Source organism: Chelonia mydas, chromosome 3, assembly GCF_015237465.2.
Source record: "Chelonia mydas isolate rCheMyd1 chromosome 3, rCheMyd1.pri.v2, whole genome shotgun sequence".
Classification (NCBI taxonomy): domain Eukaryota; kingdom Metazoa; phylum Chordata; order Testudines; family Cheloniidae; genus Chelonia; species Chelonia mydas.
The window spans coordinates 28,409,352-28,435,874 of record NC_057851.1 but is presented as its reverse complement, the minus strand read 5'-3'; the positions used below and the strand labels follow the sequence as shown (position 1 = coordinate 28,435,874).

General features: G+C 42.2%; 1 protein-coding gene across 1 annotated transcript; it reads left to right on the top strand.

The window, feature by feature from the left end:
- The first annotated feature begins 8,015 nt into the window (after positions 1-8,015).
- On the top strand, positions 8,016-10,163 carry KCNF1 (potassium voltage-gated channel modifier subfamily F member 1). Its single transcript, XM_007053170.4, has one exon. It carries the CDS (start codon positions 8,330-8,332, stop codon positions 9,791-9,793), a length of 1,464 nt encoding a protein of 487 aa, XP_007053232.2. The 5' UTR covers positions 8,016-8,329; the 3' UTR covers positions 9,794-10,163.
- Positions 10,164-26,523: the final 16,360 nt, after the last annotated feature.

The following is a 26,523-nucleotide window of genomic DNA, read 5'->3' as shown; positions in this document are numbered from 1 at the left end:
TATAAAGCAACTTTGTGTGTATATTCACACACACATATGAATGTACATGTACAGTAGATGTGTAATATTATAGCAGGAGCTGGTAGCTCTGCTTATTACTAATGCTGCCTGACACTTCCCACAATAAGATCCTGTTTTCAGTTGCTTACAACTATGCTAAATTTTAACCATTTGCACTGAAATTTTCTGTGCTGGGTGCCTACCTCAGGCTGTATTCCTCTGGAAAATTTCAGCCAAAATGGTTTAGACAGTCTGAGAACATGGCTAGAGAAAAATACATTGTTTGCCCATAGTAAAAAATTTGAAAAGCTCTAGCAGCTTGTCGTAGCAAAGACTTGACATTTGGCAGGGGAGTGGCATTTGTGTCTGAGATGTGCTTATTTCCACCCCTGTGAAAATCCATCCAAATCTGGTCAGGTTTTAAGATGTTGAAAAATATATGCTCAGGAGAGGCTTTGGAGATTTTAGCTGCTAAAATTGAAGATTCCATCCTCACTGAGCATGCTCAAGCTTCCCACAGCTCCTAGGGATGACCAGGCTGTACATGTGCCATGCCCACAAAGCAACTGAACATGCTCCAACCCCTCACACCACCTGTCTGAGGCAGGACTGTGCATGCACCATCCCCACAGGATGTGTATGTGAGACTGGAACTTGGACAGCAAGTCTGGAGGAGGAGAGTAGGACTGGCTGAGTAAGGAGACGGGGAGGAAACTCTTGAGGAGTGATGACTGGGACAGGGTTAACAAGGAGACTGGGACTGGCATAAGGAGCTGGGGTGAGGAAGAGACAGGAATGGGACAGTTTGGAGGGGATGGGACAGAAGAGTCTGTGCTCTCTACAGTACATTCCCCTCCAGAGCCTGGGATGGACCCCAAGATTCCTGAGACTCACTATTCCTCTGTGTCAGCAAATACTTGTGAAACCCACTGGGAAAGTATGTATCTCAAGCCCCTTTAGTGCTCAACCACATAGCAACAGTAGGTTGTCATCCTCTATCACAGGAGTTCTCAAAATTGTCCCTCCCCATAGTTTACTAAGGCAACACAAAGAACTAAAATCCTATACTTTGCAAGGATACAAATAATAAAATAGAAGGGTTTTGATCAATGTAGCTATAAGAGAATGAGTGTCAAAAGACTAATTTTATTTCATAAAGCACCTTTCGTGTTATCTCACAGTTCCATTGAAAGAGTACAAATGGCAGCAGTTAAAATAAAACTGCACAAACATTTTAGGAAATCATAACACCAAACAATTCTAGATTACATCACTATCCATCAGTCCTACCTTATCAGTGGGAGACACAAGCTGTGATACAGTCTTTAATTATACCATCACATAGTATTTTTTCCGAAGCCCCTCTGCCTCATTCAGTGAAGAGGCACCATTAAATCTAACATTTCTTAACATCAGAATGGCTTGACACTGCAACCTTAATAATATTCTTTTAACATAGTTGTTTATGTGAAATACGTATAATCCAAAGTGGGATATAAAACCCTTCTGATGTAGGCCCTGGAGAACATTAAGCAGACTCCTTCAACTACTTCCTCAACACCCACTGCTCCTACGTAGCATTTAAAAAAAAGCAAAACCCTACCATTTCTAGATTCTTACATCATCTCCAACTTACAGTGCCACACATCTGATTTGTGTCTAACGTGTTATGCATATGTTTGCATTGGATTGTTAGCTTTTGGGGTGGAGACCATGTCTGCAAGCATGTATTTTTGTTGCTTTGAGTGGTCATCTAAGATTTAATTTTATTGCCAAATAGGCTCATTAATGGCAAATGTGAAACAGGCCCATTAAAACCTACAGCAAGTTATCACAAAACTTCTAGTAAGGAATAAATGAAAAGACCTCAAGAGAGGAGTACCTATATTAAATAAATTGAGTAGGAATAAATAATGCAACTTCTGAAACTGAAATTAGGCTAAAATGACTAATAGAGAATATCTGTGGGGAAAATGAATGGCATTGCATACACATGTGGGCAGCAAATCCAACAGAAAAGTTATTGTGCCTGGGCACTGAAAATATAAAAGAAGTTTAGAAAGGACGTGTTTGAAGTGAGGAATTATTCAGGAGAAATCTGCAATGTATTGGAGACACAGGAGGAAAGCAGAAATATGAAGATGGATTTGGTATTTGTTTGATTTTTCTTCAGATATCCATCATATCTCATTCATTTACCATGGATATTTTCTCTTCCATGAATCTGCAGAAAGCCTTGCTTATTAAAAAATGCTGTACAGTATCTTTTCCCACTTGACTGGGTATTCAATAGTTGCTTTCTTTTCTCATAGACAATGAGGTGCAAGAATCAGTTTACAGTAGAAGTGCAAGCTAGGGCCATTTTGGACATACTTCACAAATACTAAATGATAAAACTATTTAATACAAGTGTGTGCTGAAATCTATACATTGTTTATTGAACTGATAACATATAAATGGGGAAGGACCATTCTCCATTTCTTTTTTTTCCTGTACCAATTCCATTCCCAACACTCCACCATTTGAGAACAGAATAACGGCCAAGTCAAGCCAACAGAGATTGAATTCTGTATACCTAATAAATGCCACAAACTACTTATGAATAAGCTACAGAGCAAGGATTATTCACCAAAAGTATTGCAGTGGAGAGATAAGCAGTCTTCATCTAATGGTTGGGAAAAGAATTGAAATTAGTGGAATAAATTATTTGCTGCAAGTTATTCACTGATCTCTTATAATACTGTTCTATACTACATCTGGTAAAATATATTTATCTAGGAAGCCCATCTGTATAAGTCTATAAGAGTAAGGGACTCAATGCTCCACTGTCTGACATCTTCTGGTGTCATTTACTTCTGTGCAGTTTTGGGCCCCACACTACAAGAAAGATGTGGAAAAATTGGAAAGTGTCCAGCGGAGGGCAACAAAAATGATTAGGGGACTGGAACACATGACTTATGAGGAGAGGCTGAGGGAACTGGGATTGTTTAGTCTGAATAAGAGAAGTGTGAGGGGGTATTTGATAGCTGCTTTCAACTACCTGAATGGGGTTCCAAAGAAGATGGATCTAAACTGTTCTCAGTGGTAGCAGATGACAGAACAAGGAGTAATGGTCTCAAGTTGCAGTGGGGGAGGTTTAGGTTGGATATTAGGAAAAACTTTTTCACTAGGAGGGTGGTGAAACACTGGAATGCGTTACCTAGGGAGGTGGTGGAATCTCCTTCCTTAGATATTTCTAAGGTCAGGCTTGACAAAGCCCTGGCTGGGATGATTTAGTTGGGGATTGGTCCTGCTTTGAGCAGGGGGTTGGACTAGATGACCTCCTGAGGTCCCTTCCAACCCTGATATTCTATGATTCTATGAAAGTTGGTGTAAAACATCACCAGATCAGAATATTATCATTTTACACTCATTTGGCAAGCTGTAAATAACTATACGAGGTGTAAGACATGGGAGAATAATGCACAAGGAATGTTATGAATCAAGTTTAAACAAATTTGTTGTATAAACTGATTAGGTACTTCAAAAGTACTTCAACTCCCTCCCTCTCTCTCCCCTCGAAGAAGTGTGCTGACCTTTTGGATTTATCCTTTCAAATTAATAGATTTTCCCTTCCAAATTGAGCATATGTGGTAAACCTGTGTGACTATTTTGTTTGTGATCCATAAAATTAAAAGAAAAAAGAACAAGCTGTGTTGGAGACAAGGGTGCCAAAGGAAGCTGCTACTTCCTGCCTTAACCATAGTGGACCATAGCTAGATTTGCTATTGCTACCTAAAGAAAGGCGAAGGGGTTGCTGTAATGAATTAGTAATCACCGTGTTTTTGAGCAAAGACATCAGGGTTGTGGACCAAACATATTGTTTTATTTGTAGGCAGCCTGCATTCCCTTTTAAATTTAATTTCTCAGGTATCAGCTTTTCGTTGTGGGAGCTGAAGGACATTTGTTCCATAAACCATTTTACTGCCATTGTAGTCTGTATCTTTACATTTACTACACATAAATCTGGCTGCACAATTCATTTTATTAAGCAATGAGGCTCTGATCCAGTGAAACAATTTAGCAGGTCTTTTATTCATTATTTTGTGTACTGCAGCACCCATAGATCCTTCCCAGGCCTTCAAAGTATCATCCCTGCCCTAAGGAGCCTGCAAGTCTAAGGACAGTGCAAACACGGTAAGAGAGAAAAATTACATATTACAGTGCATTTGCATTAGGTGATACCCTCATACACATAGCAGCTGCTAACCTGATCACCAGGTAATAAGAGGCAGGACTAAGTATCATCTACACCATCCCTGATAGGTATTTTTCTATCATTTTCTTAAAAACTTCCAATGATGGAGATTCCACAACCTCCCTGGGTAATTTGTTTCAGTGCTATTGCAGAAAATAATCCAGGGGTTACAGTGGATCACAAGCTAAATGAGAGTCACCAGTGTAATGCTATTGCAAAAAAACCCAAACATCATTCTGGAATGTATTAGCAGGAGTGTTGTAAACAAGACATGAGAAGTAATTCTGTCACTCTGCTCAGCACTGATAAGGCCTCAATTGGAGTATTGTGTCCAGTTCTGGGCACCACACTATGGGAAAGATGTGGACAAATTGGAGAAAGTCCAGACGAGAGCAATAAAACAGATTAAAGATCTAGAAAACATCGGTCTAATAAAAGATATTACCTTATCCACCTTGTCTCTCTAGTATCCTGGGACCAACACAGCTACAATAACACTGCATACAACAGGGGCCACGATAACAGTCTTCAAAAGGTTGTTATAAAAAGGAGGGTGATAAATTGTTCTCCTTAACCACTGAGGACAGGACAAGAAGTAATGGCTTAAATTTCAGCAAGGGAGATTTAGGTTAGACATTAGGAAAACTTATCCAATTTCATCCTATTTCTTTCATTTTGAATTCTAAACCTGTCCTCCAGAGCGCTTGCAACCTCCCACAGCCTGGTATTGTCCACAAACTTAATATGTGTACTCTCTATGCCATTAGCCAAATCATTTATGAAGATACTGAATAGAATTGGATCCAGGACAGATCCCTGCAGGACCCCACTCAATATGCCTTCCAGCTTGATTGTGAAACATTAATAACTTCTCTCTGTGTACAGTTATCCACCTATCTTATAGTAGGTGTGGCTAGCCTATATTTTTCTAGTTTGCTCATGAGAAGGTGATGAGAGACACTATCAAAAGCCTTACTAACGTAGAGATATATCACGTCTACTGCTTCCCCCAGTCCTGTCAAAGAAGGATATTAGATTGGTTTGACATGATTTGCTTTTGACAAATCCATGCTGACTGTTACTTGTCACCTTATTATCTTATAGGAGCTTACAAATTGATTGTTTGACTATTTGCTCCATTATCTTTCCAGATACTGAAATTAAGCTGACTGGTCTGTAATTCCCTGCTTTGCCCTTTCCCCCCTTTTTATAGATAGGTGCAATATTTTCCCTTTTCCAGGCCAGTCTGCCATCCTCCATGAGTTCTCAAAAATAATCACTAATGGCTCAGATATCTCCTCAGCTGGCTCCTTAAGAATTCCATGATGTATTTCATCTGGCCCTGCCAACATGAAGCCATCTAACTTGTCTAAGTAATTCTTAACTTGTTCTTTTCCTATTTTAGCCTCAGATCCTACCTGATTTACACTGATGTTCACTATGTTAGTTGTCCAATCACTGCTAACTTTTTTGATAAAAACTGAAACAAAGAAGGCATTTAACACTTCAGCCATAGCTGCATTTTCTGTTATTGTCTTTCACTCCCCATTTAGTAATGGGCCTCTCTGTCCTTGGTTGTCTTCTTGCTCCTGTAACGCTTCTGCCAGGTGGGGTCAGCAGCAACCAGGGCCGGGTTCAATATCTAGGGGTCCCTTTTCAACAATACAACACAGAACTGGCTCAAGCCCCCACCCAGTAACCTGGGAAAATTACACACTACCCTGGGTGCCTCTGAGATGCAATACTTCCCCACTCGCAAGCACAGAGTCTGAGTGTAGAAAAGAAACTTTTAATGAAAAGAGGGAAGTCACCTGACATTAATTAGGGAAAGTGCCATAAGCAGGATTCATAATCATAAAACTGTAAGCAGGACACCCACCCCAGCGTGCGTGGGGCAGTGCCTTCCATCTCATGTTCTTGAGTTCTACAACCAAAAGTTCCTTTTCTGTGCTCCTCTCTGCTCCCTCACCATACCTCACTCACAGTGGTTGTCCTTGGTCAGTGAGGACCCAAGATACAGAGGTGCATCTCTGTGAGTTCACCTCCCACCTGGGGAAAAAGGCACCTTGCTTGCTTTGCCATCTGAGCACTTGTTCTGACTGGCCACCACACTAGCCGCTGTTCCTTGTCATCTGGCCGCGCCGCCAGCCGCGGTTCCTCTCCACGACCCATCCCCCCAGCTGCAGTTCCTCGCTGTCTGGCCAGCTGCTCATTCGCCAGCCGACTGTCAGTCACCTTCTGCTGCCACCTGCCTCTCTGCTGTGACCTCTGCACATCAGTCTCTCAGTAATTTTCAGCTCTTTGCAGGCTAGGCAGAAACACTGCCCCACCACAAGTGATTTCAGCTCTCATTTTACACTTTACCATAACAAAAGGTTCCTAATGAAGCCTATTTAGCTCTGTCTTTGAACAGTGGGGAGGAAGAGGTTAAACCAGATTGAGGCCCCTTAGGGAGAGTCCACACCTCCTGGCTGGGCCACCTGTACCCATCCCTCTTACTTTCACAAGGGTCTGGTATTCTTGAAGTCCACCATCTTTATTCTGCTGTTTGCCCTCCTATACTTCCTTAGAATCATGAACTCTATCATTTCATGATCACTTTCACCCAAGCTGCCTTCCACCTTCAAATTCTCAACCAATTCCTCCATGTTTATCAGAATCAAATCTAGAATAGCCTCTCCTCTAGTCACTTTCTTTTTGTAATAAAAAGTTGTCTCCAATGCATTCCAAGAACTTGCTGGATAATCTGTGCCCTGCTGTGTTATTTTTCCAGCAGATGTCTGGGTAGTTGAGGTTCCCTCATCATCACCAAGACCAGTGTTTTCAATGATTTGGTTAGTGTAAAAAAAGCCTCACCCACCTCTTCTTCCTACTATGACATCATCTTTGATTTTTACCCCTTTTATCCTTACCCAGAGACTTTCACCAGGTCTGCCTCCCACTTCTGTCTCAACCTCAGGGCAAGTGTATACATCTTTGATATAAAAGTTCTACAAAAAGCATGAATTTTATGATCCATGTTCTGCTCTTAGTTACACTTGTAAAAATCTACAGTGACTCAGTTTCCAGAGATGGAATTATTCTGGACTTGCAGTAGTGTATCTGAGAGAAGAATGTAGGACCCTGTATGGTGTATTTATTTAAAAATGCAAAAGATATTTTTGCTACTCCTTACCAGCTGAAGAAAATGAGCCTGATTTGTCTTCTCTAGAGCTGTATTGCAGCTCTTAATTGCATTATATATGATTATGTTTTGCAATTCATTTTAAACACTGATATTTTTAAAGTATTCAAAATGCATCGGGTTATAAAGAAAATTGCATTATAGCTTGACATACACCAAAACAGTTAAATTGCTTTTCTGTACAGATTGTGCTTTGCTGAGTTTCACCAGAAGAGGGTATAGTTTGGAAGGAACCTGAAGCCAGCCTGGAATTCCTATTGTGTTTAGAAACAGCAAAAGAAAAACAAGCACAAGTTTCTCCTCCGCACACTTCCTGTCACTGTGTGAAGGAGTCAACACATAAACTCCAGACCTTAAAGTAAAAGTAAACATAGCAGCTTTCCTTGAGACCTTGGAGCGGAAGGCAAAAACTGCACCAGCTTTCTGTGGGCTCATCCTGCTGATTGTCTGTCTTTCCGAATTATCAATTATTTCACTTTTCATTAATCAGAACAAGGGATTTTTTGAAATGATGGGACTGCCAGCCTGTGAATAAATATCACTTCAGAGGAAGAGAAAGAATGGACCCTGAAAAGAATCTCAAGCACTGAAGTAGAGGGTGAGTTTTGTTCAGTGGTTTCTTCTCTTTCATATCTGCTGGAGGAGTTGATTTCTTTCTAACATCCCTGCTTCCACGCACAACAGCCTGATGACTTGTCTTTTCACTGCAGCTTGTTGCATACCTTGCAAGGTTTTACTGACTGCAGGTTTATTTCTGTAACCTTTACTAGCATTACTCAAAGTCATCTCAGTAAGATTTGTAGTATACATTACCTGATTCTGATTTGTTTTCACAAAGAAGCTACAAACAGCAAAGATTTGGAAGAAAACTAAGAATTGATATATATAAAAAAATCAATAACTTTAAAATGGAAGGTGAATCTAGATTTCCAGATGTGGACAGTAATGGATCAGAAAAAAATGAAGATATAGAGATTATAGTCAATGTTGGTGGGGTGAGGCAGGTGCTATATGGAGAAAATCTGAACCAATATCCAGCAACAAGATTAGCACAGTTGATCAACTGTTTATCAGGGGGATATGATACTATTTTCTCTCTTTGTGACGACTATGATCCTGGGAAAAGAGAATTTTATTTTGACAGAGATCCAGATGCTTTCAAATGCATTATTGATATATATTACTTTGGAGAAATTCACATGAAGAAAGGAATATGCCCTATATGTTTCAAGAATGAAATGGAATTTTGGAAAGTAGACCTGAAATTCTTGGATGACTGTTGCAAAACTCATCTGAGTGAAAAAAAGGAGGAACTGGAAGAAATAGCCCGAAGGGTGCAATTGATTCTGGATGATTTGGGAATGGATGCCTCTGAAAATCACTGGAAGAGATGCCAGAAATATATTTGGAAATTAATGGAGAAACCAGAATCATCCTATCCAGCTAGAGTAATCGCAGTGTTGTCCTTCTTATTTATTTTGATCTCATCTGTAGTAATGTGCATGGGGACCATCCCAGAGCTCCAGATAGTAGACTCTGAGGGAAATCATGTGGAACACCCAACACTGGACAACATTGAGACAGCGTGTATAGGCTGGTTTACCTTGGAGTATGTGCTTAGACTTATTTCTTCTCCTAATAAACTGCACTTTGTGATTTCTTTCATGAACATCATTGATGTTTTTGCAATACTTCCCTTCTATGTCAGCTTGCTTTTGACCCACTTGGGTGCCGGAATGATGGAGTTAACCAATGTTCAACAGGCTGTTCAAGCACTTCGGATCATGAGGATTGCTAGAATTTTCAAACTCGCACGACACTCCACAGGGCTACAGACTTTAACCTATGCTCTTAAAAGAAGCTTTAAGGAGCTAGGACTGCTTCTTATGTACTTGGCTGTTGGAATCTTTGTGTTTTCTGCCCTTGGTTATACCATGGAGCAAAGTCACCCTGAAACCTTATTTAAAAGCATCCCTCAGTCATTTTGGTGGGCAATTATAACCATGACCACGGTTGGATACGGGGACATATATCCTAAGACAACACTGGGGAAACTGAATGCTGCCACCAGTTTCCTTTGTGGGGTGATAGCTATAGCACTTCCCATCCACCCCATCATAAACAACTTTGTCAGATACTATAACAAGCAGAGAGTTTTAGAAACAGCTGCCAAGCATGAACTGGAGCTGATGGAGCTATACTCAGGTGAGGGGAAAGTTGGAGGCTCCAAGAATGAACTAGAGGATCTTATGGGGGAAGGCAAGGAGCCTCCGTCATGGAGCAGACAGCTAAAGGTTTCCCACAGTGACACCTTCATTCATCTCCTATCAGATGAGAAACAATACAGGACCAGGCTTCAAAGCTGCAAATAAACTAAGTGACTGTCACTGTTCAGCTATAGAATGGGACAAATTGACAATCTTCTACAGAAAAGATTAAAGGGACCTGTCAGTGTTGAGAGTGAGCACTGCCTTTCCTTTCCAAACATGCATACAAATTAACCCCCATTGCAGCTTCATCAGAGGTTGGTAAGACTTTGTTTTTATTACCTGACATATAATATTAGGATGCAATTGAGATGTGGCTGATTATAATTAATACATCCTGACAAAATCAATTTGTAACCATTTCAGAGATTGAAAACAGCTTCTTGATCAATAATATGTACAATTACTTGGATGTTACCCTTTATAAAAATCAAAATTCTGTATGTGTAATAATAAAGAATAACAATACCACAGAGAACTTGTGCTTCAGGCTTTGTTCGGGGTTTTTATAGTCAGGAAATCATTTTTAAAAAAATTAAATCAAACTGTCACTCATAGGTGCTGCAACTAGGGGTGCTGAGGGTATGGAGCACCCCCTGGCTTGAAGTGATTTCCATCATATACAGGGTTTACAGTTTGGTTCAATGGCTCTCTGCACCCCCACAATACAAATTGTTTCAGACACCCTTGCTGTCACTCCTAAAGTATTAAGGTGTCCAGTAAAATGTAACAAGTAACAAGCGGTATTTTTATCCGAGTGCTAACTAAAAATATGATCACACACTGTGGTTGTGTGAGCCAGTCAAAAGATGGCTTCTACATTCTATAAAGTACAATTATGGGTGAAATTGTGGATAATAGTGTCAGTCCCTCTTTCTGTGAAAAATCTATTTTAATATTCCACAAAGATCTCTTTTGACAGAGGTATGGAGCAGAATCAGTGTACTGTGATAGGGTTTTTAAAGCAAGTAAAACAAATAGTCTTTACTTAATTACAACAGAAACATTTGCTTTTACAATTGTAGTGACCTTCAGGTTATTTTAACTCAATCACTTAAAAAACTTATAAATGTAATTTCTTTTTATTCAGTATAAAACCAAGCCAGGTTGACACAGGGAGCTAAGTTACATCAGAAACAAAGAATTTCAAATCACTGGAAAATAAATAGAAAGAAACTAGCAATAAAAATTAAAATCTTTATAACATTTATGGTGATGAATTGTTCATTGGATTGAACAAAGCATTGCTTTATTTTCTTAAATAAAATTAAACACCTTTCATGCTTGTAATAGCTATTTGGTTTTATTATGGTTAATTAAGCATGTAACAGGTTAATTTATTAAATCAACATAGACACTAAGCCATGGGCCCAATCCTGCAATCCTTGCGCAAGCAACACTTCTACTGAAGTCAGAATGAATTTTGGTGGAGTAAGGTCTGAAATCCATGGGTCTGATTTTCCACTCAGTTACACCAGTTTTATATGGGTGCAATTCCATTAAAAGCAACATTTACATCACCATAAAACTGGTGTAATGGAGTAGAGAATCTGCCCCCAGATGTTTAATTAATATTAAGAGTGTGAGTCTAAATCATTAAAAACAAAAACACCACTTCTGTGCCTCCTTGTTGCAGCCTATATTGTTTATTTTCATTACATTGCATGCATTCCCAATTGAAATATGAACTCACAAGATAGCTCCTACTTTTAGGTAGATTACTCCTACACAGGGCCAGGGGAACTCAATGAGGGTTGATTGCTCAAAAAAAGGTAGGCTCCTAATTTCCACTGAAATTAAATAGGAGTTAGGAGCCTAACTCCTTTTGAGCAATCCAGTCCCAAATTCCTTGGAATTCTTCCACCTTGTAAACACATTTCCCGTGATCGATGTTGATGTTGGACACTGCATGGAGGTATATGGCCATCTGCACACAGGCTCTTTGCAGGGTTGGTGTGGGAGACTATGTCACATCTGCAGTTGTTTCCCAGTCCCCAGCCTCAACCCTAGTCCAGCCTAGCTCCATCCCACCATCCCCATTTACAGATCCCAAGCTCCACAGATTCCTTGTAGAGATTACGAGAGGAAGGAAAAACAACGCCTCCTGGGTGGCACTTCCACAAACTCTCTAGGGCTGGATCTATTGGATCCCCACACTTTTCACCTGTGGAAGTGGAGGGTCTGATAAGACCCTAATTCTTCCCTGTCTTGTTATCTAAACTCCTCATTATTATGGCCTAATGCTCAGCAATTTCAGTCTAATCTGCAAGCTCGTTTTGTTTTACAATCACAGAAGCGTGAACAGGATGTGAAGCAATATCCACTGATATTTTCTTTAATTCCTCATCTATGGGGATGAGGAAATGGGGATATTAATATTTTTTCATTACCTCACAGGAAGGCATTGGGATGAATTAATGTTTGCAAAGCTCTATGAAAATGGAAAACATAAAAATGCTAAATAATATCGTTAGTATTGTTCATTAGCATTAACCACTTGCTGCTATGGTATACAATTGACTTAACAGGATATTAAATAAAGGAGTAACTTATTATTTTATTAAGAGTAATCTTATTAATTTATTTCTTCAGTTAGGCATGGTCCTGAACACAGGGTGGTGCGTAAGCTACACCACGGCAGAGCGTGTCTCGGGCAGCATTGTGGCCCAGACACACAGCTGTGAAGCATCACTCTCCCCCTGCTCCTCTCTTGCTCTAGAGCAGTGTTCCTCAAACTGGAGTCCATGGATCCTTGAGGGAACTCCAGGGGTCCGTGGGCCCTGCTGATCAACTCCTCCCCCTCCCTCTATCTCCAGGAGGCTACTCAAGCCAAACCAGGAGATTTTAGGTGCTAAAAGTCCAGCTATGCAGCAGGGCTAAGGCAGGGTCCCTGCCTGCCCTGGCCCCACACCACTCCCGGAAGCAGCCGGCACATTCCTGCCGTCCCTGGGGGGGCAGAGAGGCAGGGGGTCTTTGCATATTGCCCCTGCCCCAAGCGCTGACTCCACTTCTCCCATTGGCCGGGAACTGCAGCCAATGGGAGCTGCAGGGGCAGTGCCCGGGGTAAGCGCCACCCCTCATCCCCTCCCACACCCCTCACCACCTGCCCCAACCCCAAACCCCCTCCCGCACCCAAACTCCCTCCCAGAGCCTGCACCCCGCACCCTTCCGCACCCAAACTCCCTTCCAGAACCCGCCCCCCCCGCACCCAAACTCCCTCCCAGAGCCCGCACCCCCTCCCGTACCCAAACTCCCTCCCACAGCCTGCACCCCGCACACCCTCCTGCATCGCAACCCCTGCCCCAGCCTAGTCAAAGTGAGTGAGGGGGGGGGAGAGCGAGCGATGGAGGGAGGGGGGATGGAGAGAGTGGGAGGGGCGGGAAGAGGTGGGGTGGGGCCTTAGCAGAAGGGGTGGAGTGGGGTTGGGGCCTGGGACTGAGCGAGGGGGACTTGGGAGTCCCCAGAATTTTTAAAATCAAAATGGGGTCCTCAGGTTGCTAAAGTTTGAGACCCGCTGCTCTAGAGGAGAAGTTAGTTACTGTAGCCTTTCAGAGGTTCCAGTTACTTCTCCCATCAGGCCTAACTAGAGACTCTCACCAGTGAGGGGGGGCGGAGGGTAAAGCCAAAGCTGTGCCAGCTTCCCACCTCTATCCCCCCTCCTCCAGCCTGCCAGAGGGAATATTCAGAGAGCAGAAGCTGCTCTCAGTATCAGGTCCAAACTGACAAAGTGTATAGCTCTTACTTGGCTGAGCAGGGCAGGGTCCCTTCCTCCTCTGCTTGGCCAAACAAAACTTGGGCATAATCTTGCCGTAACAGCTCAATCCAGCCGAAATTCTGAGGCTGCTGGTCTATGGAAGGTCCATGACCTTTCCAGCCATGGTGGCTGTTCTCTGTTCCAAGATGGAAGTAACTGCTATAGTGGCAGTCACGTAATTCAGGTTTAAGGCCCAATCCCTCTCCCATAAAGGTCAACGGGAATTTGGCTACTGACTTCAATGGGAAGAGGATTGGGCACTTGGCTATTATGCAGCTGCACAGGGCTGCCCTTGCCCAGGGAATCCACCTAGGCCAATTGCCATAGAATTTAGGCTTACAGGGATAATATCAGCAGATGCATTACACATCCCTTGATGTCTCAGCAATGTCATCTCCAAAGCACAGATGCCGATTAGGGAGCAGAAGTGGGGATGCATGGCCACGAAAATTCAGTCCTCTCACCTGAATAAATTAGAGATTAGGGAAAGGAGCCTCCCCAGCAAACCTCTTATGAAGAAACCCCCACACAAGCACCCTCAATCCCTCTAATACCCACAGAAGATCTGGTAGGGGCCCTCTTGAAGATTCCAGCCATTTCTTCCCCCTTCTCGCCCTGCTGCCTCCAGACTCACAGGTAAGTGAAGTGAACTGGTAATCCCCCCCAAAGATGAGTTGGGGCCGGGGCAGTGCCAGCCTCTTCCCGGTGGGAGGGCTGAGGTGGGCTGCCCTATACATCTTGTGGGCACACATACTTTTTTATATTTTTAACAATATGCACTTAAACGTCTGTTTTATCTATGTTATCCTCAAAAGGAGAATAAAAATATATACAGACAGATCAGTATATACCAGCATCATGTATGGCAGCTCACTGGTGCAACATTTATTCACAGAAAAAACCTAAGCAAATAAACAAAACAAACAAACTAATAACTACTATATTAACAATAATAACAATAAAGAAATGCAAACTTCTGGAAAAAATTACTGGTTAAATAATACCAGTAGCTAATTACTTTAAATCTGAGAATGTACTGTATTATATTTTAAAATTAGTCATTTGCACATGCAAAGAAAATGAAACAACACACACCACTATGTAAAGCAAAATAAACAACAACTGACCAAAACTAAGTACACCTTTCCCCCTAGCCGATTAAGCCATATTTCCATTCCAATCCATTCCAAACCCAATCAAATACATACAATCTGAACACTCAAAACATTTTTAAGTTGCTGAGCACTCTGGCACTGATTCAGGAATGTACTTAAAACTTTGCTTAACTTTAAGAACAAGTAGTCCCATTAACTATACACGGGATTAAAGAAATGCTTAAAGTTTAAAGATAAGCACATACTTAAGTGCTTTAATGGCTCAGGGCCAGAGTGCTCAGCCTCTTGCAGGACTGAGTCATAACATCTGTCATTAAACTATGAACTAATAAAACTGGCACAAACTTGGCCAGGTAATACTACTTTGATAAAAAATAAAAATAAACCAAATAAAGAGTTATTGAAAAAGATAGTCAATGATAAGCTGACCCAACTAGAAAGGTGCTGTACAAATTCCTGAAGACAGCCACTGAAGGACCCAGGTGGAGGTTCAGGGAATGAGTTCCACAGGTGAGGGCCTTCTTGGTACTGAGAGCTACCTGTGATCTGGTCCATTTGGAACCTTAGTGCCCATACTGGATAGATCAACAGTCACTCAAGTATGTGAGGCGCTGATAATTAATCAAATATACATCTTCTATCAAGGAACAGATAGATATGTATTGTTTACGTAATACATTTCATGGTTCAGCATATAACATACTATTCTATCGATTCTTTACATGGATTTTCCCCTTAAAAACGTAAAGAGAAAATATCAAATGTTGAAGACAGCTTAAAACTCACAGCGATCCTTAACTCTTGGTTTTGCAGAGGTTTCATGTCAGGGTGTGACAATACATACCACGTGTGCTGCAATAGTTAAGGATAATAGGGCAAGTTTAAGAAAAGAGTGGGGAGAAGTTGATTTTAAATTGCGCATTTCCTTTCTAGATGTTGATTGTAATATCAATAAAATACTGAAAAAGAATAAAACATCTCTCTAGTTCATTAAAGTCCCTCTTCCAATAAAGTTAGTTATATGGAATTATCAGACTTGAAAGCAAATATACATTTAAGAAACAAAGTGGGGGTGGGGGGACACACGACTGACTGGAGTCTTCATGCTTTGGAGTGCATGGCTCCCGCTGGAGATTGGTAAAACAGTATTTTTACCAAGGTCTGATTCAACGCTCACTGAAGTTAATGGGAGGCTTTATACTGAAGTCAACTGGGATTGGATCAGGCCCTTAATATAAATATGTGCTTGAACAAACTATGGTTAATAGGTCAATTAGGCACTATTTTCCTTTGAACATCTACTTGAGTTAAACAGCATTTTCCTCAATAATCTTGGTCAGCTTTATTGCAATAGCCAGTTATGCTGCCATGATGAAAGAAGGCTAATGTCTACCACACTTAAGTTACTTAATAATACCCTTTAAGTAAAAGGAACATTTGGCTATTCCTCATAAATAGTCCCCAGTTTAAGACAAAGCACAGAACCAAAATAACTTGGGTGAACTAACTTTGGTGCTTCTGGATGGATTGAGTCATATGAAGGTGAAGACAGAGGTAAACTCCACTAAATATACTACATTAATTTCAACAAAGCCCAGGCATGATTCCAATATCCGAAACCACTGAAGTGGATAAAAAGAAGCATCCTCTCCCATTAGACCCAAGCCCACCTGCTCTAGCAGAGCAGTTCATTTCCCAGCATTGCAGACATAACATCCCCTCCCTAAGGAAGAATAAGAGCAAATACTTGCTACCCCTGAACCTGCTGACAAAAGTAGAAGCTGGTTGTCCCTGTCAAAGCCTGGCTTTCACAGAGAGAATTGGCAGAAGTCATGGGTGAAGGGGGGAAAGTTTAAAACTTCTGGACACAGTATTAAGCAAAGGGAGGGAGAAACAGCTAATGGTACAAGAAGGGACTTGAGAGAACTGGGGAAGCAGCGGGGGGTGTAGGTTCCCCCCTAAGTGGCGCAGGGCCAGGGGAGGGGCGGCTCCAGGGTGGGTTTTAGCTGATCTCAGTCTGTCCAGGCCTTTAGAGTCTCTGATTCAGAGATTGCTTGAAGGCTGCTCCAGAAGCCCTCCCACCTCACCCCATTCCCAGAGGCATCCGCTGCACGCAGTGGCCCTCCAGCCACCCCTTACATTGCTGGCAGGTGCTGCCTTCAGGCTCAGCAGTGCCACCCCAAGTTCGCAGTGCCGGAAGTTGCATTGCCCAGAGGGCATCTGCCCTCGGAGGCGTGGTGAGGGAGCGGGGGAATTCCTCCCTTCAGTCCCTCCCTCGACTCCCCTGCAGCCTCCTGCCACGCCGGTCAGCGTCAGCGAGCGACCTGGTACTGCTTTAACCCTGTGTCGGCGCCTCGCGGGGTGGGAGCTGCAGGCACCACGATGCCTTCACAGGGCAAAGGCACTGGCGAGCCACTGCCGCCGCTGCTCCTAGTCGCAGGTCCTGAGATGGCCTCATGTGTCTCCAGCCCGGGTCCCGGGAAGCAGAGGAGCAGCGGAAAAGGACCTAGGGGTGACAGTGGACGAGAAGCTGGATATGAGTCAGCAGTGTGCCCTTGTTGCCAAGAAGGCCAATGGCATTTTGGGATGTATAAGTAGGGGCATAGCGAGCAGATCGAGGGACGTGATCGTTCCCTTCTATTCGACATTGGTGAGGCCTCATCTGGAGTACTGTGTCCAGTTTTGGGCCCCACACTACAAGAAGGATGTGGATAAATTGGAGAGAGTCCAGCGAAGGGCAACAAAAATGATTAGGGGTCTGGAACACATGACTTATGAGGAAAGGCTGAGGGAACTGGGATTGTTTAGTCTGCGGAAGAGAAGAATGAGGGGGGATTTGATAGCTGCTTTCAACTACTTGAGAGGTGGTTCCAGAGAGGATGGTTCTAGACTATTCTCAGTGGTAGAAGAGGACAGGACAAGGAGTAATGGTCTCAAGTTGCAGTGGGGGAGGTTTAGGTTGGATATTAGGAAAAACTTTTTCACTAGGAGGGTGGTGAAACACTGGAATGCGTTACCTAGGGAGGTGGTAGAATCTCCTTCCTTGGAAGTTTTTAAGGTCAGGCTTGACAAAGCCTTGGTTGGGATGATTTGATTGGGGATTGGTCCTGCTTTGAGCAGGAGGTTGGACTAGATGACCTCCTGAGGTCCCTTCCAACCCTGATATTCCATGATTCTATGATTCTATGAGCAGCCGGAGCTCGCACTAAGCAGAGCTGAGAGAGGAGCGCAGGGAGGGAGCTGAGGCAGGGGTTCTGGGGTTCGCACTCCCACCCTTCCTCGCTGTCCGGCCATCAGCAGCACTGGGAGGGTGGCTACAGGGGGAGCTATGGCAAATTTTGGGGTGGCTATAGCTCCCCTGCAAGGCCCCACAAGCTTCCCCTGGTGGGGACTGTCGGGGGGACCTCACAGTGGAGTTACTCCATACATAGGTTTGTAGAAAACCCCTTGAGCAGCATGTTCACAGCAAGGGGAGGAGGAGAGGACAAGCCCCAGCAAAGGCAGCCACAGCAGGTGGGAGGCTGGAAGTTAACTTACCTCAGCTCCCCTCTCCCTGAGCAGCTCCACAGTTCACTGTTGTAGAGCAAGGTGTATTTCTTTTCGTCTTTGGGCAGCAAGCCAAACTGCTTCCTGGATAGGTTATCCACGGGGCAGCTGCTCTTTGCAACCATCCAGGGTTTGCAAACCTTCAGAAAGCATTGCATATTTACATCTGGAAACAATCCAGATTACATACACCTAAAGCAAAGGAAGCTTCTGCAAATTAGTAACTGACCTCAGTCACTGGTGTAAATCTGACTCCATTTTCTTCAATGCAGTTACTCTAGGTTTACCTCCATGTAACTGTGAAGAGGATCTGGCCCAGCGTTCCTAATTTAATAAGGGTAATTCAGTGCAAGATGATAACTTCTTAGGTAAAGTGAAGCCTATTTTTAACTCTCAGGACACCAGGAGAGAACGTAATGGAGTGGAAATGGCTTTTAAAGTGTGGGCGATGACACCGGTATTTTGCAATATGTGGCATTAGTCTCAGTGAAGTAAGAGCCACTGAAACATGGTTGGCCTCGGTGGCATGTCACAGCTAAGAAGCCAGCTTGTGACATGCCTTTCTTTTCACTGAGAAGTAAGCAACGTGCCACAGAACACTGCTACATGTTTTTGATAGATTCCATGACCATAAGGGACTGTTACAATCATATGGTCTGACCTCCTGCATAACACAGGCCATAGAACTTCCCCCCAGATTCCTAGATCGGACCTTTCAGAAAAACATCCAATCTTGATTTACAAATCTTCAGTGATGGAGAATCCAGTGGTTGTCCAGTGGTTAATTATTCTCCACTAAAAATACTCTTTATTTCCAGTCTGCATTTGTCTAGCTTCAACTTCCATTGGATTGTGCTATAACTTTCTCCACTGGATTGAAGAGACCCACTATTAAATATTTATTCCCCATGTAGATACTTAGACTGTAATTATCACCTCTTAACCATCTGTTTGTTAAACAAAATAGATTGAGCTATTTGTTGTACAATGCTAACCTCAGGCATTATTCTGGTCTATGTTCAATGCCAGACGGTGGTAACCTGACCATGTGAATTGGTAGGGTAGAACCATAGCAACGGAGAGAGAATCTTGGGCTGAGATATGTGAACTTTTCCTGTGCCCTGGTGGTCTGCTGAGTACTGACACCTTATCCATTCCAGAAGTGAGTCAGTCAGCTCAGTCTGATCAATGCATTACATGATATTGACCCAGACCAGCTGTGCTGTGCTGTTGTGAGGAATCTGACTGTTAATCGTGGGTGGCCTGCTGTAGACTTTTTTAAAAATTAAGATGACAATGGCATTACTTTAGTAACCATCTGTGCAGTACAGTTTGGTATCAAGTGCAATTCTATGTACGTGATGAACTATGAATGCTTTGAGGGAATGGTCCCAAATCCCATTGTTAAGAATCTCAAATGTACTCCAAAATATACTGAAATATTTTCAGTAAAACGTGATCTGCTCTTTAATTTAAAAATAGATGGCTAAGATGCCCATCCTGGGTTGGCTAAGTAGGATGAGGGACAGATATATAAAGCAAACAGTTAAAATACATAAAGTAAGGGTGCAGATGCATAAACTGATAATTGGCCATATTTGGCAGAAACAATGATCAAAGAAACCCCCTTCCCTTCTCCCAGCTAGATCTTCACAAACAGATCTGCTAAAACAAACATAGCAAGGTCTGGTGTAAATTACAGTTTACAGAAAGAAAAGGAGTAGTTGTGGCACCTTAGAGACTAACCACTTTATTTGAGCATAAGCTTTTGTGAGCTACAGCTCACTTCATCGGATGCATACTGTGGAAAATACAGAAGATGTTCTTATACATACAAACCATGATAAAATTGGTGTTTACCACTACAAAAGGTTTTCTCTCCCCCCACCCCACTCTCCTGCTGGTAATAGCTTATTTAAAGTGATCACTCTCCTTACAATGTGTATGTATAAGAACATCTTCTGTATTTTCCACAGTATGCATCAGATGAAGTGAGCTGTAGCTCACAAAAGCTTATGCTCAAATAAATTGGTTAGTCTCTAAGGTGCCACAAGTACTCCTTTTCTTTTTGCGAATACAGACTAACACGGCTGTTACTCTGAAACCTGTCTTTATACACACAGACCATGAAAAAATGGGTGTTTATCACTTCAAAAGGTTTTCTCTCCCCCCACCCCACTCTCCTGCTGGTAATAGCTTATCTAAAGTGATCACTCTCCTTACAATGTGTATGATAATCAAGGTGGGCCATTTCCAGCACAAATCCAGGGTTTAACAAGAATGTCTGAGGAACGGGGTGGGGGGGGTAGGAAAAAACAAGGGGAAATAGGTTACTTTGCATAATGACTTAGCCAGTCCCAGTCTCTATTCAAGCCTAAGTTAATTGTATCCAACTTGCAAATGAATTCCAATTCAGCAGTCTCTTGCTGGAGTCTGGTTTTGAAGTTTTTCTGTTGTAATATCGCAACTTTCATATCTGCAATCGCGTGACCAGAGAGATTGAAGTGTTCTCCGACTGGTTTATGAATGTTATAATTCTTGACATCTGATTTGTGTCCATTTATTCTTTTACGTAGAGACTGTCCAGTTTGACCAATGTACATGGCAGAGGGGCATCCTGGCCACTATGGATGTAGAAGCCCTCTACACCAACATTCCACACAAAGATGGACTACAAGCCGTCAGGAACACTATCCCCGATAATGTCACGGCAAACCTGGTGGCTGAACTTTGTGACTTTGTCCTCACCCATAACTATTTCACGTTTGGGGACAATGTATACCTTCAAATCAGTGGCACTGCTATGGGTACCTGCATGGCCCCACAGTATGCCAACATTTTTATGGCTGACTTAGAACAAAGCTTCCTCAGCTCTCGTCCCCTAATACTCCCACTCTACTTGCGCTATATTGATGACATCTTCATCATCTGGACCCATGGAAAAGAAGCCCTTGAGGAATTCCACCATGATTTCAACAATTTCCATCTCACCATCAACCTCAGCCTGGACCAGTCCACACAAGAGATCCACTTCCTGGACACTACGGTGCTAATAAGTGATGGTCACATAAACACCACCCTATACCGGAAACCTACTGACCTCTATTCATACCTACATGCCTCCAGCTTTCACCCAGACCACACCACATGGTCCATTGTCTACAGCCAAGCTCTACGATACAACCACATTTGCTCCAACCACTCAGACAGAGACAAACACCTACAAGATCTCTATCAAGCATTCTTACAACTGCAATACCCACCTGCTGAAATGAAGAAACAGATTGACAGAGCCAGAAGAGTACCCAGAAGTCACCTACTACAGGACAGGCCTAACAAAGAAAATAACAGAACGCCACTAGCCGTCACCTTCAGCCCCCAACTAAAACCTCTCCAACGCATCATCCAGGATCTACAACCTATCCTGAAGGACGACCCATCACTCTCACAGATCTTGGGAGACAGGCCAGTCCTTGCCTACAGACAGCCCCCCAACCTGAAGCAAATACTCACCAGCAACTACATACCACACAACAGAGCCACTAACCCAGGAACCTATCCTTGCAACAAAGCCCGTTGCCAACTGTGCCCACATATCTATTCAGGGAACACCATCACAGGGCCTAATAACATCAGCCACACTATCAGAGGCTAGTTCACCTGCACATCTACCAATGTGATATATGCCATCATGTGCAAGCAATGCCCCTCTGCCATGTACATTGGTCAAACTGGACAGTCTCTACGTAAAAGAATAAATGGACACAAATCAGATGTCAAGAATTATAACATTCATAAACCAGTCGGAGAACACTTCAATCTCTCTGGTCACGCGATTACAGATATGAAAGTTGCAATATTACAACAAAAAAACTTCAAAACCAGACTCCAGCAAGAGACTGCTGAATTGGAATTCATTTGCAAATTGGATACAATTAACTTAGGCTTGAATAGAGACTGGGAGTGGCTAAGTCATTATGCAAGGTAACCTATTTCCCCTTGTTTTTTCCTACTCCCCCCCCCCCCCCACTGTTCCTCAGACATTCTTGTTAAACCTTGGATCTGTGCTGGAAATGGCCCGCCTTGATTATCATACACATTGTAAGGAGAGTGATCACTTTAGATAAGCTATTACCAGCAGGAGAGTGGGGTGGGGGGAGAGAAAACCTTTTGAAGTGATAAACACCCATTTTTTCATGGTCTGTGTGTATAAAAACATCCTCACTGCATTTTCCACTTTTATGCATCCGATGAAGTGAGCTGTAGCTCACAAAAGCTTATGCTCAAATAAATTGGTTAGTCTCTAAGGTGCCACAAGTACTCCTTTTCTTTTTGCGAATACAAACTAACACGGCTGCTACTCTGAAACCTACAGTTTACAGAGACGCTTCCTCCCCACAAACAAAGGCAGCAATCCTGAATAACCTTACACATGCCAATATTTCTTACGCACCCAAGTAGTGTAGTTATGAGAATGTGCACGTGAGTAAAGACTTCCCACTTGAGCAAAGGTTTGCAGGATCAGGCTCACAGTTCAGTAATGGATCACTACTGTTTTGCTAGGAAGATCTGTTCATGTTCATATCAACATCTTCCCCCCCTCCCAGTTTGAAATGAATATCAGCCTTCTTGAAGCGCTCTTCATTTTAGACGAATGGGCCTGATTCTGCTCTTTGTTGCACTGATATAAATCAGGAGTAACTCCACTGAAGTAAAAGAGGTTACGCTGGTGTAAAACTGGTTTGAGTAGTATCAGGTTCTATATATTATATTTATTTCCTTACAATGTAAATTATATTAAAACTGAAACAGTTTACTCTTAATACAATTAGCCATATTAAGGTTGAATTCAGTTGGAGTTTTGCCTGCATTATGACTGAGCGATTGGGCTGATCATGTGGACAACCAAGACATCCTGGAGCACAGGAAAATGTTCATATTACTCATTATGTGGAAAATGAAGGCAATATGCTGCTGCTGAAAGCCACAGCAGCAGCACTTAGCTGGTTTCCCTGTCACCTTTGCCTTTCAAACGTAGAAGAGAAAATTGCCAGTGCTTTCACAGCTGGTTTTTGTCCACCCACATAAGGAAAGTCTCAGGTTCCTTTAACATACTAAGCTTCAAGCGCTACCAAACCAGCATGTTCATTTTAAAATAAAACAATATTTAAAGAAAGGCGTAAAAATTTTAAAAGCCACCTATATGTGAGACTATCTATAAATACTGCATGTAAAAATGGAAAGGAAGAATTCATTTTGTCTTGAGATGCAACCACAGCTCCTGTCAATTCAGCCATATTACTTAGCACATTGATTTCAACTGGAGCCAGGCGTGCGCATCCCAGGACTGAAATCTGGCCCTTTGATTTTTGTTTCTGCATGAAGACAAATATGTCTGTGCTAAACTCTTTATTGTACCATATTAAAGCAGTACAAATAAAGTTCTGAAGAAGACTTGCGTTCATTACAGAAGAGTTCAGAAGTGGGGCTTCCAAGTCAAAGTCTGTATGCGGCAATTGACTTAGACGTGGCTGTGCAAATGACTAATGGTCACCTGCCTGCCGGGAGATTTTGTAAACGGCCAACAACTTACCTTATCTTATCTGAGCAGTATCTGACTTTCATGTATAGAACTTATATATATTATTATAAATAAAAAAGAATATATAATATACAATATTATATATATATATATATATTCCATCAATATGTAAAGACAAAACTTAGAAAACATTCATAACAGTCTGAGGCAGCTTCAGCTTGCCCGCAGCAGATAAACTAAAACTTCAATTACCTTGCAGCATTATGGGACAATCCTTTATAGAAGATGCACTCCACTGATCTTGAACAATGTTTCCACTGCATTACAGTTATTCAGCATTACAAAGTCAGCACTTTCCTACAATTCCAAAACAACAACATCAGAGACACCAGAGTTTTCCTCTATGCTTAGAATAGGAAATAACTGCATTGTGTCAATTATACTGTGATACCTTTTGGCCAATGTTGAATTTTAACAGCAAACACTGCAAGTCATAAACATGCATTTCTTTCAGTTCATTATCAATAAAATAATTTTAATGGAATCATAAATATTACAGATGGGAAATATTTATTAGGTCCCAGCTTGTCAATCCCTGGCCAATACAGGATTATTCGGAGTATTCTCCTGTGTAATTTTCATTAAATAACATACACTATTTGGCTTCTTCCATTTTATTGGAAAGACTGTTCCATGGTTATTGCTATTGCGATACTCTCCTTACTATTCAGCCTAATTGTGGCTATGTCTAATGTAGGCTATGTCCTAATATAGGCTATGTCTACACTATAGATGCTACAGTGGCACAATTATGGACCTGTGGCTGTGATGCTGTGGTGCCGTAGTGTAGACACTTGCTACAGCAATCGAAGGGGGGTTTGTATCACTGTAGTTAATCCACCTCTCTGAAAGGTGGCAGCTGGGTTGACACAAGAATTCTTCCATGATCAGTGTCTACACCAGGGCTTAGGTCAGCTTAACTATGTCTCTCAGTAAGTGAATTTTTCACACCGCGAGCAACATAGCCAGGTCGACCTAAGTTTTAGGTGTTGACCAGGTCTTATTTCCTGGAATTACTTAAACAAGTCCTTACATAATTCCTCTTCCTCCTTGCTGTTTACATCTTTCACATGTTTGTAGATGGTTATCGTATCTCCACTGGTTATTATTTTGTGCATTCAGCAGAGCTTAAGTGAGTGCTTAAGTGCTTTGCTGGATAGTGATTAACTTAAATATGTGCTTAAATGCTTTGCTGAATTGAGGCCTGTGAGTGTACAGTTACCTTGCATGGCAAAAAATGCCAGGAATTAGGGCTTGCAGTTGAGCCTGAGACCAGCTGGTTTCACCTCTCTACTGAGCCACAGAAGACTCACCTGACTGGCCAGACCACCCAAGCGGCTGGAGGAACCAACAGATGTGCTCTTAAAAACCCAGCAGCAGCATTAGGCTGACAGCTTATGTCTGTATCTCTGATTGTGCCTGTGCCTGCCTTATTCCCAGTCGTATTCCTGCCCTGCTTGGTTCCTGACTTCGGCTCTGACCCTTGGATCTGGCTTCTGGTTCCTGACCACTAGGCCTGACAGCCACTGCTCTGACTACTAGGCAGAACTGCCCATGCTCTGATTGGTGGAAAAAATGGCAATTACAAGACTGTAAATTCTTTGGAGCTGGGACTGTCTCTACTGTATAACACCACACATCTTACTATAACACCACAGAGCCCTGATTTGAGCCTCTGGGAGTTGCTGTAATATAAATACATAATAAATTCTATACATGAAAGTCAGATACTGCTCAGATAAGATAAGGTAAATTGTTTGGCTTTTTACAAAATCTCCCAGCAGGCAGTTGACCACGAGTCATTTGCACAACCATGTCTAAGTCAATTGCCTCATACAGACTTTAGTAAACAAAAATACATTTTCATATCAATACAATACATTTTTTCCCTATTCAGCAGGATAAATACAAGCAAAGCAGGATAAAGCTTTAGTTCTCTGTTGTGCTTTTCAACAGGAATGGCCATTGTCCAGCTGGACACCAGTTGGTTATTTGCACAGGAACAGACCACAATATTTCTGGTCAGCAGAGCCTTCTATTTCTACTGGTTGTCACAGTAATAAATTAATTGTTCCTGCAAAACAGTTCCTATCCAGCCCACACGGAATCTGTAAACCTTTTGAGGAACAAATGTCAACTAATTGCCAGTTGGCCTTTCAGTCTTGTGGTTATAGCTTGCCAGTTAGTATTTGCGTTGGAAAAGGAAACTTCCTTTTACAAATGCCTTTACTATTTGGACTGATTGCGCTAGGAGCAAATTAATTGCTCTTGCACAACATTATCTCTGTTGTGTCTCACATACTGTACATTTGTACATGCTTGGCAGGATAAATATTAATCAGTTTTACCAGCTGGCCTTTGACCTTGCATATGTGAGTTGCTAATACCGAGATTCTTATATCAGGCCCACTACTGTTGTATGTGAACACCTCACAGATGCATTAACGAGAACCTCTGTGTTATAGGTGTGATTCAGCCATACTGAATGACTGAGAAATGCTTCCAGGTTACTAAGGATTTTTCTCCACATGGAATTATTCTAGAATAAGAGGTTTCAGAGTAACAGCTGTATTAGTCTGTATCCGGAAAAAGAAAAGGAGTACTTGTGGCACCTTAGAGATTAACAAATTTATCTGAGCATAAGCTTTTGTGAGCTACAGCTCACTTCATCAGATGCATGCAGTAGAAAATACAGTGGGGAGATTTTATATACACAGAGAACATGAAACAATGGGTGTTACCATACACACTGTAATGAGAGTGATCAGGTAAGGTGAAAAGAAAAGGAGTACTTGTGGCACCTTAGAGACTAACCAGT